General features: G+C 34.7%; 5 protein-coding genes across 8 annotated transcripts; 2 read left to right on the top strand and 3 right to left on the bottom strand.

Annotated features, from left to right (window-relative positions):
• The first annotated feature begins 1,498 nt into the window (after positions 1-1,498).
• LOC103842006 (AAA-ATPase At2g46620-like) lies at positions 1,499-4,155 on the top strand. Its single transcript, XM_009118606.3, has one exon. The coding sequence runs from the start codon at positions 2,461-2,463 to the stop codon at positions 3,910-3,912; it is 1,452 nt and encodes a 483-aa protein (XP_009116854.1). The 5' UTR covers positions 1,499-2,460; the 3' UTR covers positions 3,913-4,155.
• A 226-nt stretch (positions 4,156-4,381) lies between these two features.
• On the top strand, positions 4,382-11,265 carry LOC103842005 (serine/arginine-rich splicing factor RS31). Its single transcript, XM_033281415.1, has 5 exons — positions 4,382-4,993; positions 5,139-5,248; positions 5,350-5,567; positions 5,678-5,977; positions 6,064-11,265. The coding sequence occupies exons 1-5, from the start codon at positions 4,930-4,932 to the stop codon at positions 6,131-6,133; spliced, it is 762 nt and encodes a 253-aa protein (XP_033137306.1). The 5' UTR covers positions 4,382-4,929; the 3' UTR covers positions 6,134-11,265.
• Positions 11,029-13,285, bottom strand: LOC103842004 (dof zinc finger protein DOF3.7). Of its 4 annotated transcripts, XM_009118603.2 has the most exons (3): positions 13,012-13,285; positions 11,897-12,404; positions 11,029-11,812 (listed from the first exon to the last, which is right to left on the bottom strand). In XM_009118603.2, the coding sequence occupies exons 1-3, from the start codon at positions 13,033-13,035 to the stop codon at positions 11,445-11,447; spliced, it is 900 nt and encodes a 299-aa protein (XP_009116851.2). In that variant the 5' UTR covers positions 13,036-13,285; the 3' UTR covers positions 11,029-11,444. The 4 variants fall into 4 exon arrangements, with proteins under 4 accessions (XP_009116851.2, XP_009116848.2, XP_009116849.2 ...); XM_009118600.3 differs by having other exon boundaries at positions 11,029-12,404; XM_009118601.2 differs by having other exon boundaries at positions 11,029-12,395.
• Positions 13,286-13,422: 137 nt separating this feature from the next.
• LOC103842003 lies at positions 13,423-16,398 on the bottom strand. Its single transcript, XM_009118598.3, has 2 exons — positions 15,848-16,398; positions 13,423-15,740 (listed from the first exon to the last, which is right to left on the bottom strand). Exons 1-2 carry the CDS (start codon positions 16,340-16,342, stop codon positions 15,696-15,698), a joined length of 540 nt encoding a protein of 179 aa, XP_009116846.1. The 5' UTR covers positions 16,343-16,398; the 3' UTR covers positions 13,423-15,695.
• A 178-nt stretch (positions 16,399-16,576) lies between these two features.
• On the bottom strand, positions 16,577-20,206 carry ARF18-1 (auxin response factor 18). The gene is made up of 12 exons (XM_009118597.3): positions 19,368-20,206; positions 19,113-19,228; positions 18,928-19,026; positions 18,796-18,852; positions 18,483-18,720; positions 18,315-18,405; positions 18,081-18,245; positions 17,887-18,000; positions 17,742-17,814; positions 17,291-17,671; positions 17,029-17,216; positions 16,577-16,902 (listed from the first exon to the last, which is right to left on the bottom strand). Exons 1-12 carry the CDS (start codon positions 19,408-19,410, stop codon positions 16,788-16,790), a joined length of 1,680 nt encoding a protein of 559 aa, XP_009116845.1. The 5' UTR covers positions 19,411-20,206; the 3' UTR covers positions 16,577-16,787.
• Between the last annotated feature and the right edge of the window lie 1,733 nt (positions 20,207-21,939).

Here is a 21,939-nt window from a genome sequence, read left to right as displayed (position 1 = left end):
TTTGCGGACCACATTAGTATCGATATACTAATCTTTAATTTCTTGGTATATCAATGATATCTCTATATTCCTAACTTCTGCCTAAATTGTCCAGATACGTAGCATCAGGTTAAAGGTGGTGTTTGGTAGGCTATTTGAATTCTCTCTTTAGGTTCTGCCACCAAAAGCAGAGACAGCAAAATATATAGGATAATTGGTTGTTTCCATAATCATGTTGGTCACTACGTAACAATAAAAATAAAATCATCGATGTGTCTATACACGTGTTCATACAGGATCAAAGATTGTGAAGAACATATAGGTATGTCCTTTTGGACTAATTGATTTTTTTCTAGGGTTGGCCAATTTGGTTCGGCAGCACTTATGATGAAATCATATAGGTATGTCCTTTTGGACTAATTGATTTTTTCTAGGGTTGGCCAATTTGGTTCGTCAGCACTTATGATGATTAAAGAGTAAAGTTCGATGTTTCCAAGACCATTAACAAATAACACACAAAGTAATGAACTTGCTAGTTAAAGGTTAGACAAAATTTTGATTAGCGACGACATTTAGAAATATATATAAATAAATAAACGTCCATCATCTAATAGTCAAGATGCTAATTAACAGCAGTCCAAACCCTTGGTATATTTGACGAAAACACACACATGTTAATTGCCTTGTGTCCTGGTATCTATATCCACCCCTGATGCTCCATCTAATATATGATTTATGTGACAAAAGTATAATACTATTTGGTCGGAGTAAAAAACTTCAATATAATTTATACGTCCAGACTGTGAATTTCCATGTTTAGTGTATGCACACGTGGTTTTCCAATCATTGTTCATGCATGTAATATATATTACGTAGTTTGTTTGTTATTGATTTGAAAGTATTTTCTTGTCAACGATTTGATTTGGGTTCCTGCAAAAAATTTGTTTAATGCAGTAATTAGATTATAGGTATAACGTACGGAAAAGCGAATTTTTACTAAAGATTTTAAATGTTTAATCGCTTTTAGATCCGTGATTTGTGGTGATAATCTGACGTTGTCAATTGGCATATATCCGAGTGATGAAGTTGATAGAATTATTATACACTAAGTGCATGATGACTGTGAGTTAATACTCTGCTAATCTTAAATTTATGTATTATGATGTTAGGACCACTTTAATTATCTGTAGTTGATATTCGCGTTTCATGTAAATTACTTTTAGGAAACCTTTAATAAAAAAAACTTTTATTATGATATTAGGACCTCATCTTGAATCCAGATACTATGTCTTCACATATTCACATCCAAATACACTTGACAATCCTTCAAAACCGTAGGTTAATAGATAGCGAACTTACAACACGCCTGAGGCTACCAAGTCAAGATCAAATGATTACTACTGTCTTTCAAGTGTCCAACGAATGAGACGTCTACCATGGGATATATTTGTTGATGCGAAGATACTATCGTTTGGAGGTTCAACACATGTACTTGTATATACATAGTTACATACGATGTTCAGTCATTTATTTAAAATCCAATATATTCCGAAATTGATTATGACGAAATTGAAACCAAATCTACCCAATCAATTTTAGATAAATTTCTATATTCGTTACTAGTTTTCTGTAAAAAAAAATCGATGTTATAATTAAAAACACTCCCAATTTTGATCGCAAGACAATGACAAACACACGTATTCTCTTTATTTAAAATCCAATGTATTCCGAATATTCGAGCCATAAAATTCCTTCGTTCTCTTTATATAGAAAAATAAAAAATCAAGAAACAATTTTGGCCAACCAAGTTGACTTTCAGAGTTTGTCACGATCGATATAGTTGCATAAGCTTATTGTAACGCCAACAAGATTGATCCAGCTAGCGACCATATCAACTACCAAGAGGTATGCGTAGTCTTATTAAGTTTTTAACCAATTTATTTTTAACCATTTCATTACTAAAACTCGACGTTAGGAAGAAAGAAAAACCTGAAGAATTACATATGGTTGTTGTTGGTTTAGAACACTCAGCCTCAGGCTCTTAATCATGATGATGATTTGAAATGATCATTTGAATTTTTTGGAAACATATTATAGTAATTGATAACTAGCCATATACAGTAAGTAATAGTAATATATATGTAGTCTAATAAAGAAAAATATCTGAAAACTTTATAACTATATTAAAAAGGATTAAGATAATAATTGTGGACGTAAGCATCATTACATTACATTACTTGTGCAAGTGATGATTGAACCATTCAAACCAACCGAGCGGTAAAACGCCGTGACAGATATTTACCAAAATACCGAAACTACCCTTAACCGGTAACTATCACCGTCCCTGCCACGCCTCCTTTCAAAAAGATCTTCCTTCCTTCTCTTCCTAAAGTGTTCTCTCACGATTCTCTTTATACCCCAAACATGCCTCTGATTCTTTCTACGTAGTCATTCATTTAGATTCTAGGGACATTTCAGATCATGGGGATTCTCCGGAACTCGGTTATAGGGATACCGGTTTTGGTGGTGGCGTTGTTCTTGGTACGAGTTGTATTGTTCAAAACCGGTTTGATTTACACGGTTAAGCAATGGCGGATGAAGATCGTCGATTGGTTTCACGTTTATCAGTTCTACAGAGTCCCTGAGTTCAACGATAACTTGCAGGAGAATCAACTCTACCGTAGGGTTCACGCTTACTTGAATTCACTCAGCTCCATCGAGAATTCGGATTACACAAACCTCTTCGCTGGGAGAAAGTCAAACGAGATCATCCTCCGTCTCGATCGGAACCAGGTGATCGGAGACGAGTTTCTCGGCGCTAGAGTCTGTTGGATCAACGGAGAAGACGAAGACGGTTCGAGGAGTTTCGTTTTGAAGATCCGAAAAGCTGATAAACGGAGGATCCTCGGTTCCTATCTCAACCATATACACACAGTCTCGGAGGAGCTGGAGCAGAGGAACAAGGAGCCGAAGCTGTTCATGAACGTCGCCGGAAACGAGGAGAAGATCGGGAGATGGAGATCGATTCCGTTTACTCACCCTTGCACCTTCGATAACATCGCCATGGAGGCGGATCTGAAGGACAAAGTGAAGTCCGATCTCGAATCGTTTCTCAAAGGGAAACAGTTTTACAATCGACTCGGACGAGTGTGGAAACGGAGCTACCTTCTCTACGGACCTTCCGGCACCGGAAAATCAAGCTTCGTGGCGGCGATGGCTAGTTTTCTAAACTACGATGTGTACGATATAGATCTATCCAAAGTAGAAGACGACTCGGATCTCAAGATGATTCTGTTACAAACCACGTGTCGATCCGTGATCGTCATCGAGGATCTAGATCGGTTCCTCTCGGTTAAATCAACGGCTCTGAGCGTTTCCGGTGTTTTGAATTTCACCGACGGGATTCTCAGCTCATGCGCCGCGGATGAACGGATCATGGTCTTCACCATGACGTCTAAGGAGCAGATCGACCCGGCGGTGCTCCGTCCGGGTCGGGTCGACGTTCACATCCATTTTCCGTTATGCGATTTCACGGCGTTTAAGGCGTTGGCGAGCAGCTACTTGGGGTTGAAGGAGCACAAGCTCTTCCCTCAAGTGGAAGGCATATTCCGAGACGGTGCGTCTCTAAGCCCCGCCGAGATCGGAGAACTGATGATCGCCAACAGAAACTCGCCGAGCCGTGCGCTTAAATCGGTGATCAACGCGTTGCAAACGGACGGTGATCGGAGGGGAACTCCGGCGAGTACGAGACGGTTGTTTCACGAAAGAGCGTCGTCGGAAGATTACGAAGGAGATACGAGTGGGCCTTTATGCGGCGGAGGAAGTTCGCCGGCGGTGAAGGAGTTCAAGAAGTTGTACGGACTATTGAGGTTGAAAAGCAACAGGAAATCTCAGTCGTTCAATCTGACTCGGGAGCTAAGGAACGGTTCGTGATCTGAAACTTTAAAAGTCAACTGACAAGTGGAGATCTGTGATTGGCTGTGAGAGTATGAACAAAAACAATTGTTTCCTCAGTATTTAGTTGAATATGTACATAAGTTTTAATATTTATGGTTTGATGACTCACATTTTTTACATTTTAAACCATTTTTCTTCTTCCAAACAGCTTAAATTTGTAATTTTCATGTAAATTTAGAAAATTAGAGTTCTTGATGAACACACATTTTGTTTTTTTAATGCTTTTATAAATTGGATATAGTCATAGTCATATAACTGGGGGATCAGACTGGTTGTCACATAGACCAACCTAATGATTATACTCCTTACCTTCTTATTTAATGCATAATTTATGTTGATTTAAAAGTTTTTGGATTTTTCTATAACACATCTCACATGAACTATACACAACTCTAGTACAAGCCAAAAACTATACTAATCGACTGAAAGATTTTAGATTAAGAAGAAGAAAAAAAAAGACCCCAACGATAGTTATAGTGTGGGCCTATTTGTAGAGAAGGCCCATTATAATTTATGTAATCTCCTAATTCACCCCTGATGACGTTACGGCGTTAATAACACGCACGCTTGATCAGTTTAATCTCCAGTTGACATCAAATCTGGTAAAGCGTCACGTTTCTTGCATCTTGTAGTTTCTATGGCGATAGGGAATGACTGATAATCTGCACGTGGAAGAATCGTTGTTTGTTTGGCCTAGGCTTTGTATTTGAATGTGTTGGTCTGAACTGTGAAGTAGTGTGTAAAAAGGTCTTATTGAAGTAGAGGATCCTTGTATTGAGTATCTATTTGGTCGCAGGTATCTTCAAAAGGAACATGAGTTGCTTGCTTGCCATCTTCTTCCTGATTGTAGAGAAACTTTGGACTATGTCTGTCTATACAAAACACCGACGCTCAGATGGAAGGAAGTCAACTGAATCCAGATTGTTGAAGCATGCCTAGGAATCACTCGGAATTTTCTTGAATATTTATGTTTTTTTTTGTGTGTGCTTTGTTATGCTTACTACACCATGGAAACGCCTTCTACATCTCTTGTACACCAGCCTTCACATATATGCAGGTGTTGTATATATCTATTTAGCTATTTTATAGGGCACACTTGTTTTGCTTTATTGGCTAATCAACAGCATTGCAGGTTTTATGGACCGGAGGGACTGTCAATCTTTGTGTCGCATTTTTCTTATTCTCGTGTTTTTATATTGCAGGGTTTGGTTTTGAGTATTTTGAAGATGAACGGGATGCTGAAGATGCAATCCGCAAGCTTCACAATTACCGTTTTGAGAAACGCAGACTATCAGTTGAATGGGGGAGGAGGGTATATATATATATATATATAGTGTTCCCGTTTTTTTTTCGTGAAGCTCTCTCACTTTGTTTCCTACTTGTTAAAAAACTCTTTACTTGTCTGGTTTTCAGGGTGAACGCAGCAGGCATGGTGATGGGTCATATCAGAAGCCTACAAAGACATTGTTTGTCTGCAACTTCGACCCCTTTAGAACAAAAGAAGTCGACATTGAACAGCACTTTCAACCCTATGGAAAGGTCATCAACGTACGTATCAGGAGCAACTACTCATTTGCTCAGTTTGCAACTCAAGCAGATGCTACAAAAGCCCTTGAAGCTACTCAAAGAAGGTAAATAGCTACACAGCCGCCTGATACTTTTTCTTTATCCAAATATTTAACATGGTGGTGGTGGTAGCAGCTTTTTTTTTTATCGAACACATCACCTTTTGTGCATGCAGCCAAATATTGGGCAAGGTTATTGCTGTTGAGTATGGCTTAGAAGATGACGATGAAAGAGATGACCGACGTGGTGGTGGTAGTCCGAAGAGATCTCCTAGCCCTGCGTATCATAGGCGTCCAATTCCTGATTATGGTCGTCCTCGAAGCCCTGAATATGACAGAGGCAGGAGGAGTCCAGCAGCCTATGAACGACGCAGGAGTCCAGCAGCTTGTGAAAGACGCATGAGTCCAGCAGATTATGGACGTATGAGTCCTGATAATGGTAAACAAAGGAGTTCTTCTTATGATAGATACAGAAGGTAAATTATAATAATGGCTTTGGTTTCTCACTTGCACTCATTGGGATGTCTCTGTAAATGTTGATGGTAATGTTTTGATTGTATAGTCTATCTCCAGTTCCAAGAGGAAGAAAATCTGAAGAATGCAGAACCAGAAGCTACCAAGAATGCTTGTGACACAATGGTATCTCAGCCGTAGAATGGTAGAGTTCTAGCGTGTTTTTTCTATGTTGTGTTCGAGTTACAATATGTTGTTGATATTAGTCTGAAAACACTACTATAACTTGTGTCCCTGATGATTGTAATGGTACCTTGACTATGAATTCCTTTATAGAATTGGAGTGGAGTTCTATGTCTTCGTTTCTTGCAGTGCACTGTTACGCTACTCATAAGGTGGACTCATGTGGGGTTAAATGGGCCGGAAAGGCCCAATATGTGTTGGGAATCTTGTTAATGACGATTTTGAATTTTGATCTTTGAGAAAAAGGTTTGTATAAGAATTAAAAAGATGAAGGTCTAAAATGGAAAATCAAGAATATAATTCCTAACTTCAAAAAAGTTCAGTTCAGATACATGCCATTCTAATTATTTGACATCTAGTCAAATATGAATAAATCTCATATTTCTGATGATCAAAACATTTTAAGCTCCTCGACAACCCATAGTTTAGTATCACATATTTATCGGTTACATTTAACATGATTGAAATATTTTGGTCAACATAGATATAATACATTTATTCTACTTTAAAAGTTGAGAATTAAAATGATTTAGTTAAAATTTAGTCTTTCATTTCTATTAGAATAACTTATTTAAATATATATGTTTTGCTGACAAAAAAATTGTTTTGAATAAATTTAAAAGAAAACATTTTAAAATATGAATCAAAAATTAAAAAAAAATTATAACATAAAACGTACTCTCTCCGTTTTTTAATATAGGTCGTTTTAGACAAATTTTTTTGTTCCAAATTATATGTCGTTTTCGTTTTTCTATGTAAAATTTATTAATAATTAATGTTGTACGACCAATGGTAATATATCTTTTATTTTTCTATTGGTTGAATTGTGGTTAGGTAAATAATTAATGATATTTTTGTTTAGAAAATATAAGAAATTAATGGTTTTCTTAATCTACGTGCATAGCTGTAAAACGACTTATATTAAAAAACGGATGGAGTAATTTAAAACATAAATTTAAAGTAAATTCAGACATAACATTAAAATGAGTTTAGAACACATTAAATGTCATTTGTCATAAGTATGTGGTGCTTTGTCTCTGAAAGATTGGACAGTAACAACGTGTATGGCTGTTCGATGTTGCGCTTTGACTTCTTCATCGTTTTCATTTGCTTAAATCTGATTTATGTTTCTAACGATAACATGTTTAAGGTTTTAATTTTAACTTTTATGCTTGTGTTTAAAATTGTTTTGAGTTTAAACACATTTATTTTTATGTAATATCTGAATTTATATTATATTTGTGTTTTAAGTTAAGTTTTTTGTTAACAATTTTTTATTTTTGATTCACTTGTAAATATAATATTTCTATGTTTATTTTAACATATATGCTTAAATAAAACATTCTATTCGAGATGAAAAATTATAATTTTTTTTGGCAACCGCAGAAATCTCAAATGATTTCTAGACCCAACGACTAATACCATAAGACTTAAAAATTACAAATTTCAGTTAAGTCGTTTTGAAGTAAACAAGTTTTATCTCTCACATTTAAACTGAAATTCCAAAATAATCATTTTTGTATTGAGCTAGTAAGCCATTTTAACTTTGTTATACTGCTAAATATAAGTAATTATGCTAATTTTAGTAGATTTAAAATGGCTGGTATGAAATTTATTTGTGTTTGATTAGAAATTGATGATTATATGTCTGTGAGTTAATATTTTTTGCTTATTTTCAAAAGTTAAGAAATTATTTTATTAATTTTTCTTAACTAAAAACAGTCATTTGTATATTTTTAGACGACTAAGAATCAGTGCGTCACATTTGTCTGTGTGCGGCATGCTTATCTTGTGGAGACAAATGCTTGAGATGTTAATGTTATTGTATATAGAGTCATATTTGTATATTGAGTCCGGTACAGTACATATTGAGTTATACCAAGATAGATTTCGGTTTAGTCCTGTTTATAAACTCACCTCTCTGTACATTTTCTTAATTAATGAGAATGAGGTTTATTTACTAATAGTTAAAGACTCGGAATTAGTTTTAGCTACGTTCGGTTTCATTGTTTTCTCTCATTGTGGTTTAAGTATGTGGTTTTAAGAGACAATTTTTTCTGGTTTAGGGAGAATTTGTGTTCATTGGGTTAAAATTACAGCAAAGTTCAGTTCATGTAGCTTAAGATCCAATAAGTGATTCTTGTGATTGTTTTGTGAAACTAGAGAACTTTGTCTGTAAGTGTGCTTGAATCACTTCTGGTGAAACCATATACTCCCAGAATTTAGTTAATATGAAGTAGATGATGAGTTAAAATTAAAAAAAGAATCAGTGCGTCACTTTTATTACATGTCCAGTAGTATATTATTTGATTTAGATTCATCTTTATCTTCGAGACAGGTCCTTTTATTCCTTCGATTTCTTTGGCCTGAAGATAACAGCTTTCTGTATTTAAAATAAAATATAGTTGACTCGATGGATCCGTTGCGCTATTTTTTTCTCGATTATTTTGAATAAAGCGACCATGCGCAGATAAATCTAGATCTGTTATAGACTACGAGAATATCGCGTTTGATTTTATCCTATATACTTAAATGTAATTACGAGTAGTATTCAAATATAGTCAGTAATTAAATAATCAAAACAACACAAACCCAATGAAAAATCATGTTTGGTTGGCGGGCACTATAAAGTGGGCATCTACTTCCGCATTTCAAGCCAGCTACTAATCATCATGTGTTCATACTCACATTTATCTTATACTATTCCGACAAAAGTATACTTAGTATATTTATTTCAAATTAATAAATATCTGATACATATCATTTTAATTGTTTTATCATACTGATTAAAAATAAATTAAAACATTCCTTTAACATTGCAAGTTTTCGAAAATATGTGTAGCTTCCCCAACTGGCTTATAATTTAGAAGATAAATGCAACAGAAAAGAACTTAATTTATTGGTGTACGGGTTATGGTAACCTTTACCGAGTTAAATTTTAAATTCTCTGAAATGTAGTGCTTATACAGTGAAGTTTATGATAGAAAATAATACTACGATTTCTCAAATTACCAACGTTAAATGTGTATATACATTTTATATGGATCAATTAGAAATGTCACTTTCATCTAATTGAAAGATTAATAAGCGGATTAGGTGGATGAACGTGAAGGGTACGGTCTGATTATCATTATTTTTTAATAATTTAGATAATGAAAATGTGGAGTGGAATGTGACATCGCATTGAAACTGGTAATAACGAGAACTGAAGAAAAGCTTGTTGTCGTCTCTCGGGTCTTAGTGGGTGTTTGCTTCAAGGGATTTAATTACTTTTAACTACAAATGATGATGATTCATTAATATGACCATATTTTACAGATCCACGCATACTTGAAACGGAGTATTAAGTTAATGAATGTTATAAACGGCTTTTAGTTGGAGCAGGTTAACGTATAGGCGTAATTTTTAAATAATGTTAGTGAGTTAATTCCCAGCTTGAAACTTCTTATTTTAAATTTTTAATAATTCTCTATTCAAAGAAGAATAACTCTCGTTTAAGGAATTTTGTTTTTGTTTTTTTTTTTTTTTCGGCTAAAAGATTTTATTAATTATTGTCAGCACAAATATTGTTGTACAAAAAACCTGGACAAGATTGGAACAAACTCCAATCAATCGGAGAAATAATAGATTTTTTTGCTAGTAAGTCAGCACAACCATTATGTTGACGATGAACATGCACAACCATTAAATAGCTGTTTATGATATTTACTCGTAGAAAAAGCTCTCATATATTACAGTTTCGAAAAAAAAAAAGCTCTCATATATTAGAGGGTGTTGTGATGAATTTCCGATAAAAAGGATAAAACATTGCTAAGTTCATGCACGGACACAAAAGTCAAAAAAAAAAGCTGAAGAGCGCTATAAATGTAAATGTTTTTCCAAAATGTGATGCTTTGGGATTCGACAATCATGACTCTTCGTGGATAATCATTCCAATCATATTTTCTTTATTTTTACCACCCGTTATATAAATTCTTTTTTGGGATCAATCACCCGTTGTATAAATTCTGAACTGAGAAGTGAGAAGACTATATTGTATTATTGAGACTTAAGTTTTGCGCTGCAAATGCCAAATGGTATATCTACTGGATTGTGACTATTTGACAACACACAAATTACTGGAGAAACAAAAATAACACATAATTTTGATGGAATTTACTAGTATGGGCGCATTTTATATATTAATTACTCCAACTAATTCATTAGTATGGGAGTAGTTGTCTAGAAGGTAATAATTGTGAATTATATAAACTGAAAAAGCTGAAAATTCTGAGAAAAGTAATTCCGTTCACATGCATTGAGTTCTGGGTTACCATCAAATAATTTTAAAGTTTAAACTTGATACGTTGATTCTTAATTTCAAATACGAATATCAGCATACTCGATTATTTTTACTATGTATATGTTGCCACTATTAGGTACCGTTTAGAACCTATGTAAAAAGAAATAAAATTTTCAGTTATATTTTCCCCATGGTTCATACATGTGTTCTATCACTCTTTGCGATACATCGAATCACTTGCATACATATTTCGTCTGTAACAAAACAAAAACAGCTAATAGAATTGTTGCTAGCATTCGCAATGACAAAGAGAACACTGCCACAATCATATTTTTGGTCGCCTTCTGTTATATTTTAGCTTAGTGCATGGTTCCATGCAATCACTCGTTGCTGCTGTCCATCTCAGGAAACAGCGATATTGATATATTGTTATTATAACAGTGACTATATATATTATTATTAAGTGATGAATTGTTGCTATAGCAGTGACTAAATTAGATAGCTAGTAAATATGAAACTTATGCAGTATTCACTCAATAAGAATAAAAATGTACCAAACTTTATGTTTACACCACTTAAATATAGATCAAACTGATTAAAAATAAAGACAAGTGAATTACACAAATACTTCTGCAAATAGAAGAAATGATGAATACAGATCTCACTGGTTACACACAATGCACTCATATTCACTTATTCTTCTACCCTCGTATGATATCCCTCAGCACTCACTCCTCAGTACTAATGAAAATTATCATCACACACTAATACTATTTAAAAAAAACAACACCCGAAAGAAGGAATAGAAAGGACTATCTGTAGACTAAGTCCTGACAACTTTAACTAAAGTAGCCCATGTGAGAAAGAACAAAAGATCATCAAAGTAAAAATATAATAAATAAGGAGTTAAAAAGGTGAAAGAGAGAAGAGATGCCAATAATTTCATGATCTCTTTTTAACCTTTTTCACCACGAAGATCCTCCTGTATTAGTGAACATCCCACTCCAGTATGTATTATTACCATGGCTCTTGTCTTGAGTTGTGCTCGAAAGCTCTTTCATGTCTGAAAAAGGGAACAAAATCCTACTTGCTCCATTCATGTCATCAGTATGATTATTATCTTCAGTTCTTTGGTTGCTGTTGATGGTGTTGTTTCCAATCCCTTGATGATGATCAATGGAGAACGAAAGGTTATTGTTACTCTGTTTGTAATCAACCATTGTTGGAAACCCTAAAGATGAGTAAATGACTGAGTTTGAATCCATCATTTGACCAGGCAAGAACGTGTTCATTCCTCTTGAAGAGACTCCGTTGGATCTTAGAAGCTCTAGAGCTGAGACAGGAGATGATGAAGCATAGATTGAAGATGATGTATTGTTGTTCTCGATCTTTGGCATATGAAGAAACTGAGACATACCATGATGATGATCTTGCATGACCGGGAAAGACAACAAGTTGAGATCTTTTGACGACTTATTAGGGATTTGGCTTGAGAAAAGAATCGGTGGGTTTAGATCTGGAAGCTTGGGATTGGAATGTGAAGGTAAAGGTGTTGAGGATCTCTTGTTCTTTCTTGAGCTGCCTCCAACAGGGACGTTGCGTAGAGAGCCACCTTCGGTCCAATACCTTCGACAACCTTTGCAGAAGTATCTTGGTTGCGTGAGACTGTAGTTGTTGTAATAACAAAACTTCGTATTCGTCGAGTTACATCTTGGACAGTTTACTTTCTCTTGTGGTCTGGCCTTTCTAGTTTCCATCGTAGCAGCCGTATTGTTGTTGTTTCCGCCGGAGCCGCCGTTGGCTGCGGTGGCGTTTGGCCTTGTTGTGGTGGTGATGAATGTTGGTTGTTGTTGTTGCGATGTGTTGTTGTTGGTGTTTGAAATCATTTGATCCATTGGTTTTACGTTTATCATTTCCTGAAAACCCTATAATAATTAAGGCAAAGATCTAATGAATCAAATAGAACAATAATAACAACTGCAAAACCGAGTCTTGAAGCTCGCCAAGATTAGGGTTTGGTGATAATTAAGTAAAATTTGGGTAATAATTAAGCTCAACAGAAAGAAAAAAAAATTAGGGTTTTTGTGGTTATATCGTCGGTGCTTTAAAGGAAAATTTATTCTGAAAAGGAAACTAAAGCACCGTATAGAAAAACAATTTGGATCACCAAGAACAAAAGGTAAATAACAAATCATACCTTTTTATCCATTAGTAATCAAAATCTATAATTAATCACATAAAAAGGTGAACTTGTAGAGAACAAAGTTTCTTTAACTACTTTCGAAAGTTTTGAAACGGATAATCTCCCATGCAAATATTCATATGTAAAAACAAATCCAAATAAAGAAAACATACATATAGACATATCTCTCTGTATGAGACTAGACATATATATAACCACGAGAAGCATCATAAGAAATTGTTATGTATGTGACTAAGTCAGTGTGGATATAAATATATATAGAGAGAGATGGAGAGAGTTAAAGAAGAGGAAACAAACAGATATATCAAAGAGAGATCTTTTTGACGTACCTGTGTCCACTTCGTAGCATCCATGAACTTTGACAAAGAGAAAGGCAGAGAGAGAGAGAGTAAAGAGCAAAGAAAGAATGTTTTGGAGAGTATTTTTTGGACTTTTGCTTCTTCTTATTTTTTTGGGACGGTATGGCTCTATGCGTGAGCTTTCACTTTATGGATGATGAAAGAAAGCAGCCAAGAGGAAGGAAGAAGAAGAGAAGAAACCTGCAAAATTAAGATTTAATATTTAATATTAAAAAGCAAAAGAAGGGTTTGTTGTTTTTGACTAGTGATAATAATGTCTCATAGCCTCCCTCTCTAGTTCTTTTCTGGTCCCTCTTTATATATTTTGAAAAGGAAAAATAGGCTTAATTTGTATAATTATCTAATTGGTTGGCTCAATAAAATCAGTGAATATATTCTTTATATCATGAAGCTCAAATATTCAAGTAAATTCATTGAGTATTCTCTTTGGATACCCTTTTACGGGACTATTTTGGATGAGCACGAGTTTGCATATATCCCCAAATTTACCTCTTGAGTATTGTAGTTTTACCACTTTTTTGACTAATTTGTTGGTCGTGTTTTCTTTTACGTTTCAGCTTCTCATATGATCCATGTCCCATGGTACATACTTAATTCTCCCTAGGCGGTGGTCAAAACTCTCACGTTTTAGTGAAATCTCAACTTAACCAAAAAAATACAATGGCTCTCAACATCTCGTGTTTTAATTTGCGTTAATTTGAGCTGAAACATTTTCATAATCTCATATATTGCAATATTGAGTTTATGAAAATATAAAGTTCTAGTTTGTGATAGTATATTTCGTAGTTATACTATTTATAAATATAGAAGGCGAATATTATTGTTATATATCTTTATACTCATGCTGATTACTCTTATTTCGATACAAAGCGTCAGTGGAATTATGAGTTGTATACTATTCCCGCCCATCCATTTTGGGATTTTAAATTATCTTTTTAGCTTACGATCCGTCAATTTCAAAACCCAGACACGGTATACGTTATATCATCTTTACATGTATATAATTGACGTTTAAAATAGATCTTATAATCTCTGAATTGATTTATTAAGTATGTGTAGATTAGGTTGCGAAATTCGGTGGTGAACTTGAAATTCTCATTAACGTGATTAATTTATAATAAATATCAGACTTAACATGGTCCATAAAGCACATATGGTTTTTCGCTTAAGCTTTATATAAAATACTATATATATGTTGACTGTAATTAGGGATTATGGATTATTCTTCGGACGTAATACTTTGTTTTATTTTATTATGTTATTTCTAGGAATAAAGTGTCACGAAAATTTCACCCCTTATATCTAGTGTTTTTCTTTAGTATAACACATGGCAAATAAAGTTATCATGATCATATTCTTAAATCGTAAAAGCGATAAAAAAAATGTCGCGCTAATCTGATAATTAGAATAAAAGTTTGTAAAAAAGCACATAAACTGAAAATCGAAGCCAATAAGAAACACAGAACAAACTTTCAAACAAACAATTTTTCAAAAAAAAAAACTTTTAAACAAACAATACCGCACTCATTCTAAAAATATCAAATCACGTGTTAATAAACCATAGTTATACAACCTGCTTTATTGTAGTCAATGATGGTTGCAAAAATTATTAAATCACACTAGTTACAATTGAGCATCATAAATTAAGCGGTTTCATATTGATTTCAATCAATAGCTAGAGAAAATAAAACTAGTCTTATGAAAATCTTGGCTATATTGCTTCATAGAAAACACATTGGTTGATGACAAAAGAAAAACGCATTGGTTATATTGCTTAATACAAAACAAAACAAAAAATTGGTTATCTTGATCAAAAAAAAAGTTTGGTTATCAATGCATATAATTCAGAAGATGAGGGATCGGAGAAGAATCAGAGAAGGACCGACAGGAAGCGACAAAAAGGAAGTGGCTGGGGCCTAGTTTTAGGGCGTGATTGAAATAATTAGCTTTTTATAAATCTAAAGGACTGTTTCTTTGATTAAATCCTTTCTCTTACTGACGTCGACACATGTCTTTCCAACCCAACCAAACACCCTCTCCCACACAATACTCTCTCTCTCTCTCACTCTCAATTCCCAATGTCGTTTTGTGGATGCTAGCTACACCCCGCCTGCCGTTTTACTCCATCCTTAAACGACCTACCACGTCTTATGGTTTACCACCACTAGGTCGAAGCAAACTAGGCTCAACGTAACAATTCAGATGTGTGTACAACTTGTACATTGAATAGGAAAATGTATTAAGAATCGTAGCCACCGAACTTATACAGAGAAAGTAATTTATTGGACCGCTTTGATGTAATGATGATCGCATCTGAAAGAATCACATGATCCTAGCCACTAATTATGCATTATTAGGCCATTCCATATGGCCCACGGTACTTTATCGCAACATGCTATCTTCTTCCATGTGATCTATCTATTGAACAAACATACATTCGACTTTTTCAAAAAAAAAAAACAAACATACATTCGAATCCAGCTCGATCAAGAAAAAGTTTTAACACAGAATTGGATATTAATTTCATAGGGGCAGTGTTGTCAGGCCTGTAAAAACCCATATAAGTACTTGGTTCACTAGACAAGTATCCAACGATGTATCACACTTATCTAATGACAATGTATGTATGAACGAATCATCTCTTAAACCGTACGTCAAATGTCATCTCTTTTCAACTTCTTCTTCTTCCATGGAACTTCCTGAAAACCATAGAATATACAAATATGGTTATGTGATACGTATTTTTATGACTAGACAGGACAACATTTTCAGATATAAAATGTAAATAAACTAAAGGTTACTTTACCCATAAGTAACACCTAGCGACATCATAGAGACAATGGAGACGACTTCTTGTTCTTGTGATCTTCTTATCATTTTCATTTTCCGATGAAACGACTAAACTGCACTGTCCCACCACGTCATTATCATCATCAGCTCGATCTTTCCTCAACCGGAACCACCGTTTCAACGCTGCGAGATAACGAGGATGATCACAAGCCAGAGGCGTTTCAGTACCTTCACGAGGAAGAAGCAGCCTCGGAGGCAAATCAAGACGCTTGGGGTATTTAGGAGGTACTCGAAGAAGAGTATGTTGTTTAGGCTTGCCAGGTTCTTCTTCCCAGGCGAAAGGAACCGAAGCGCGAGAGTGTGATAAGTCATCAGGTGAAGACAAGAGTGATAGTGACACGTGATGATTTATCACTGGCGATGAAGTGTACTGTTGTTTTCTCGATTTCGCCGCTAAGACAAGTTGAAGTTTTGATGTTATTATCATCTCCTCTTCTTCCCTCTTCATCATTTTCAGTACCCATAATAAACAACGTTCTTGTTGATGCTTATGATCGTTCCAAGAAGAAGAAGGCAATAGATTCTTAAATATACGTAGGTAGTTATCATAATTTCATAATCACAACGTTATTGATGTTGTTGACATTACAACCATAAACTTTATCATAAAACTGAAAGTCAAAACATACTCTTTTTGTTGAGAAGATTAGTCGGAATAAATTCACCTCAAAGCCCCAACTACATCTACAACAAAACGGCCCATTAGCCCATTATGATGACCAAAGGCCCAAAGACCGTGAAAGACTTTATATATACAGAGTGAAAATCTCGAGTCTATAGAGACATAACCTTGCGACCAAAGTTAACTAAAACCAGGTCTCCGAATAACATTAATTAACAACAGCTAAACTCTCACACCTAATGACGATTAATCATCCGCTTCATAATGACAGTTATTAATCCATGCTTGCTTCATTCTCTAACGAAGAAGAACTCTTCATTCTCCTTGTCATTTTCTTAACCTCATCGCTTGAATATATAAATATCTTCTTCGCCATCTTACAAAACTCACTGCACCACAAAAACAAAACATTCAATAATTACTTTGTCAAGCCAGTTCCGGTTTACTTCGGTTTAATAGATTTTAACTGAACCGTAAACGGTTTACTACTACTCTGTGAATATTTATTTACTTACTTCCATGGATCATCTCCAGCAAGCATCATGTCACCTTCATCATCAGTGAAGACAACGATCCATTTATCTCGGGGAAGAAGCTGTCCTTGGATCTCAAACATCTCCTCAAGCTCCTTAATCAGTTCATCATATGATTTCAACAGCGTTAAATCTACCGCACGACCAACAGCTATCCCTTGCATTTGCACCTTTTAAAAGAAAACAACATTTCAGAACTTTGTAATATTTTATATGAAGTGATAAAGTGATGGAAGATGATTACTTTGGTTCGAGTCCTTGATGTTTGTTGCTTCTTTGGCTCATTAACTGAGCTTGGAGTGATGGGGTCTTGACACTTGGCAGCTTCAGAAGTATCCATCGGTTGCTTGTCTGGAGGTATTGGAGCTGGAGGATTGCTTGTGAGATCAAATCCAAACAACCTATAGCAACTACTCGCAGGAGGAGGAGGAGGCTCAGCTTGGACGCCTAAGAAACTAGCTTGACCTGGACTCAAACTTGATGATTCAATGGGTTTTGACCTTTTGCTTTTGGGTTGTGATTGTTGAGAAGGTGTTGAAGCTGGGGAAGATGGCAAGAAAGGCTCAATCTCCCATGGTGAGACTTTGTCTGGTCTCTGAACTGTTGTTGGCTCATCCCATTGGACCTAAAAAAGAGGAAGAAAGAAGGTTTACATGTAGAAGCTGCAATGGTTAACACTGAATGGTTAACTGAACCTGCAATGATCTCCATGTAGAAGCTGGCCATTGTGAAGATAAATCTCCAATTCCCACAATAGTACCGGTAAATCTAAAAGAAAACTCAACCATTCAGAATCAAGAACAGTTAACTAATGATCATAAAATAAATAAAGAATCTTACATTCTCTCAGGAGACTCTTCTCCTTCAAACCTCATCCTGAATCTTGTACCAAGAGAGAAACCATGCTTCATAGCTTCCATATACTTGTTCACACTTACTATGAATTGGCTTATCCTGAAAATACATCAGCTTTTAATCTTAAATAATCTAAGTCCTATGATGAATATAGCAAAGAGTATCATGTACACACTTACCTAGGCTTGTAAAACACAAGAAACATAGTTTGGGTGTTCACAGCATGAGAAGCTGTAGCAAGGACTCCTAAATGCATGCTCTGACTAGAGATAACTGAAGCAGGCATGGTGTTCTGATGCCTAGCTAAACGCCTCACTCCAACTCTTAAATCTCCATTCTCACCCCTACAAACACAAATGAATTTCATTAAAACTAAAACAAGACTAGTAAAGTTTCAGGAAAAGTAGTGGTACCTCAAGAACACAAAAGCATCTCCAGCTACAAGTCTTTTTGAGGAAACAAATGTACTCCAGCCTGTAGTAAGCAAATGCCTCCTAGGTTGTCCTAAACCCAAAAAAAAAACAACAACTCTCAAGTCTCATTTAGTCCAAAATATATTACAAGATTTTAGAGTTAATTACCTCTGAAAATATGCTTAAACCTCCACTCAAACCCATGAAGATCTCTAGTCACAAGTTCTTGAGTAGGAATAGCTTGTGTCATGTCCAAGGCAGGCAAGCATTCAGTGGCGTGTTTACGAAGAACAGAGAATCCACCATGAGTGCTTGTGTCTGAAGCGGTTAGAATCTTTACAAAGGAGTGGAACATTTGCTTTGTTGGTTCAACAATTGGTGGATCAAGACTTGTAGGTTCACTTTGCTGCAAGAAACAAAAAAAAAAACTCAAAAATCACTTTCTCATCAAATTAACAAGCTCAAACTTTACAGAACTTACATCTTCCTCTGGTTTTAATGTGATCTGAGCGTAGACTTCATCTGTGTCATGCTCTGCCTATACATCAAAAAAAGATTCAGGTGAATTCACAAGAAGGGGAGGACAAGCAAGGGTTATGATCAAAGTTTATACCTTTAACATCACACTAAGAACTTGACAGAGTATCTTGGGAGGAAGTTTAAAATCAGGTATTTTCTCTGATTCAATTCCTTGATTAGTTGAGGCCACAAGCTGCAAAAAAAAAAAAAAAAAACACAATTCAGAAAGAGAATTGGAGTTTAAAAAAAAAAAAGATTAATTTGGTAAAAAAGACATACTTGTTCCATGTGACCCTGAGGGAAGTAGAAAACTCTTTCTCCAACAAGAGGAACCTCCACTAATGGACCTGCACAGGCTTTCCATAGCTCTGTGTACAGCTGATCTTGATAAGAACCTGAAAATCAAACAAACAACACAGTTACATTTTAGAGACACAACAAAAAAAGAAGAAAAAAGATGTAAACTTTGAGCTAATACAGAGCAAGAAAACAGAGTCAATGGTGAAGACAACAAAAAAAGAAACTTTGACTCACTTGGGAAAGAACTTCTGGAATCATCTCCATCTACATTCGCCATTGAAGAACCCAGATGAAGATACAAGAAGAAGCAGAGGTAAAAAAGAAGCCCTTCACGCGCTAAACACTAGGCTTAACCCTCATGAAAGAAACACAGAGAGAGAAGAAAGGAAAAGATATAAAAAGCAAAAAACTTTTAGCTTCTTTTTTTTTTGGGTTTCAGGACACCAACGGACGGTTATGTCCGTATTCATTACAGAAAATCATTCAGACACTGTTGGGATATTTAATCTCTCTCTCTCCTTTTGCTTTCAGCCACGAAACTGATCTTTTCTCTTCTCTTCTCCCCTCCTCTCTCAGATTCCGTGTTGTTTTGTCTCAGCAATCACAAACTTCTCGCCGTTTTTTCCTCCAGCTTTGCTTACTTCTTCTCCCTACCTAACCCCGATCTGCAGCAAACCAAAGCTGCTTCCTTTTTTGTTTGTTGATGAAGTCTCACGGTATCATGCAAAAGATTCACCCTCTCGTATGTGTATATGTGAGGATATCTATATATAAATAAATATATGCTTACTCTTTATTAGTAGTTAAGATTCTGCGAACCTGTCATTTACACCCTATGTAACTTCAGTTGAAACTCTTTATATATTCATTTACTGAAATTTTCTAAAATTTGTAAAAAAGATTGTCATGTCAGCTCTGAAAAGGAAACTAAATTTTGTTTCGGCATAGTGTACTTCCTCCGTTCCTAAAAGATCCATATTCTATACAAAACTTTTGTTTCAAAAAGATACATTTTATATTTTCAATGTAATTTTTGTCAACTAGTAATGAAAAATTGTAAAGTTCAAAAAACTAATTGCATTTCTTAAAATCTTATTGGTTTAAAAATATATAAAATATAAAATGGGCAATTCTCCTAAATATACTATTTTCAAATTTTGATCACAAAAATATACCACAAGTAGGAAAATGATCAAAATGTTTCATTTAATATGTAAAAAGACCATAATACTCTAGATATAAAAAAATGTTAAAAGTTAAAAAATAAAAAAATAAATAATAAATAATTTTTTATAGATTTAGATTATATGTTTCCAAATTTGAATTTTTTTCTAAATTTTTTTTATTCCTTTTTCCAATTTTTTTTTATTTTTTGTTTCAAATTTTCTTTTTGTAATTCGAAAATACTTTTTGAAACTATTTTTAAAATTTTTATTTTCAAAATTTTAATATTTATTTTATATTTTATACAATTTTAAATCTCAATCCCAAATTCCTTACCCCTTAACTCTAAACCCTAAGGTTTGAATTAGTTAACCCTAGGGTATAAGTATATATATTTACCTTTTTAATGAAATATTTTGGTCATTTTGATTCTTAGAGTCTATATTTATAGCATAAATTTTTTTAGTGTTATCTTAAAGTATTTCCTATTTAATATTTATTGTGTTTTATTAAAAATGTGTGAAAGTTCTAAAACATAGATTTTTTAAGAGAGGAAATAGTATTATACTTTATTTATTTTTGGTCCGAATTTATTTAAGACTGGAAAAAGTATACGAAGAATAACGATGTTACATAATTATTACGGAGCTGCTTTGATCTGTTTTAACTACGAATATTAAACCGTGGTTTAACTTTTTTTTTTTTTTTTTTTTTTTTTTTTTTTTACTTGCAAAACGTACGGTGGTGCATTTAACAATTGAGGATCACTCTTAGCCGTCCGATAAAGACGATGATGTAGCCTAGACGTTACAACTGATCCCGTTTCCTTCAAGACTTGACGGTGCCGTTACCCACATCGTCTATTTTTCTTATGTCTGGCTCGTGGCAGGCAAAGGTGTCGGCTTACCACGGTGAGTTTTTTTTTTTTTAAGTTTTCTTGTAAGTTCCGATTTTTTGTATCGTTACATAATGTGCCATTAATCGATGAATCTTAAATTGGACCCACAGTTATGGCTAACACCCACACTCGCACAAGCCACAGCCATGACTCTTTATGGGACGAGCGTCTTGGGAAACGAGCGAGTTTTGTTACCACGTGCCGACTCAGTTCCGTTTACTCGTCTTCTTCACGCGCTCTGCTAATTGCAGAAAATAACTGGAGATTGTATCAGTAAAATCATACTTGCAAATCAGTATAATTATCGTTACAGGAAAAAATAAATTGTAACGTTCAAAGGGAAAACAACACTATTAAATGGAGAAGGAAAGAGAGTGAGGAAGACGCGCTTCTCAAACGAGGATGGAAAGAGAAAAGTGAATGTGAAAAACCATGCCGAAGTGTCGGAAGACAAAGTGGTCCCCATTCAGACACGTCAGAGAGTTAGAGAAATTGCCACGCTGTGAGGTCGTATTCAAGACCGACACGTGTTAAATGCTTACTTGTCCTAGTAGTTTGCTCGATTACAGAGGAAGAAAACCTGCTCTCTCCCCATGAACTCTCTAATCCTATTTTTAATTTTTTTTCTCGTTTCTTTGTTTCCCCCCATGATAATGAATGCGATACTATAACGTTGTGTTTGTGTATGCATTTTAAATTTCATATACTATATTGGAATATTTGTAACACGTCTCTTATAATTAT

This window comes from Brassica rapa, chromosome A09 (genome assembly GCF_000309985.2).
Source record: "Brassica rapa cultivar Chiifu-401-42 chromosome A09, CAAS_Brap_v3.01, whole genome shotgun sequence".
NCBI classification, from domain to species: Eukaryota; Viridiplantae; Streptophyta; class Magnoliopsida; order Brassicales; family Brassicaceae; genus Brassica; species Brassica rapa.
This window is presented reverse-complemented; position numbering and strand designations above follow the sequence as displayed.

Excerpts from the sequence above, each read along its gene's own strand:
- LOC103842006 (XM_009118606.3), top strand. The coding sequence starts at position 2,461 with ATGGGGATTCTCCGGAACTCGGTTATAGGGATACCGGTTTTGGTGGTG.
- LOC103842005 (XM_033281415.1), top strand. The coding sequence starts at position 4,930 with ATGCTTACTACACCATGGAAACGCCTTCTACATCTCTTGTACACCAGC. Across the intron at positions 4,994-5,138 it reads CAGCCTTCACATATATGCAG|GGTTTGGTTTTGAGTATTTT; the intron begins GTGTTGTATATA and ends TTTATATTGCAG. Across the intron at positions 5,249-5,349 it reads CAGTTGAATGGGGGAGGAGG|GGTGAACGCAGCAGGCATGG; the intron begins GTATATATATAT and ends TCTGGTTTTCAG.
- LOC103842004 (XM_009118600.3), bottom strand. The coding sequence starts at position 13,035 with ATGGATGCTACGAAGTGGACACAG. Across the intron at positions 12,405-13,011 it reads ATGCTACGAAGTGGACACAG|GGTTTTCAGGAAATGATAAA; the intron begins GTACGTCAAAAA and ends TAATTATTATAG.
- LOC103842003 (XM_009118598.3), bottom strand. The coding sequence starts at position 16,342 with ATGATGAAGAGGGAAGAAGAGGAGATGATAATAACATCAAAACTTCAA. Across the intron at positions 15,741-15,847 it reads TCGCTAGGTGTTACTTATGG|GAAGTTCCATGGAAGAAGAA; the intron begins GTAAAGTAACCT and ends TATGGTTTTCAG.
- ARF18-1 (XM_009118597.3), bottom strand. The coding sequence starts at position 19,410 with ATGGCGAATGTAGATGGAGATGATTCCAGAAGTTCTTTCCCAA. Across the intron at positions 18,853-18,927 it reads TTCTTAGTGTGATGTTAAAG|GCAGAGCATGACACAGATGA; the intron begins GTATAAACTTTG and ends TTTGATGTATAG. Across the intron at positions 17,672-17,741 it reads CTACATGGAGATCATTGCAG|GTCCAATGGGATGAGCCAAC; the intron begins GTTCAGTTAACC and ends CCTCTTTTTTAG.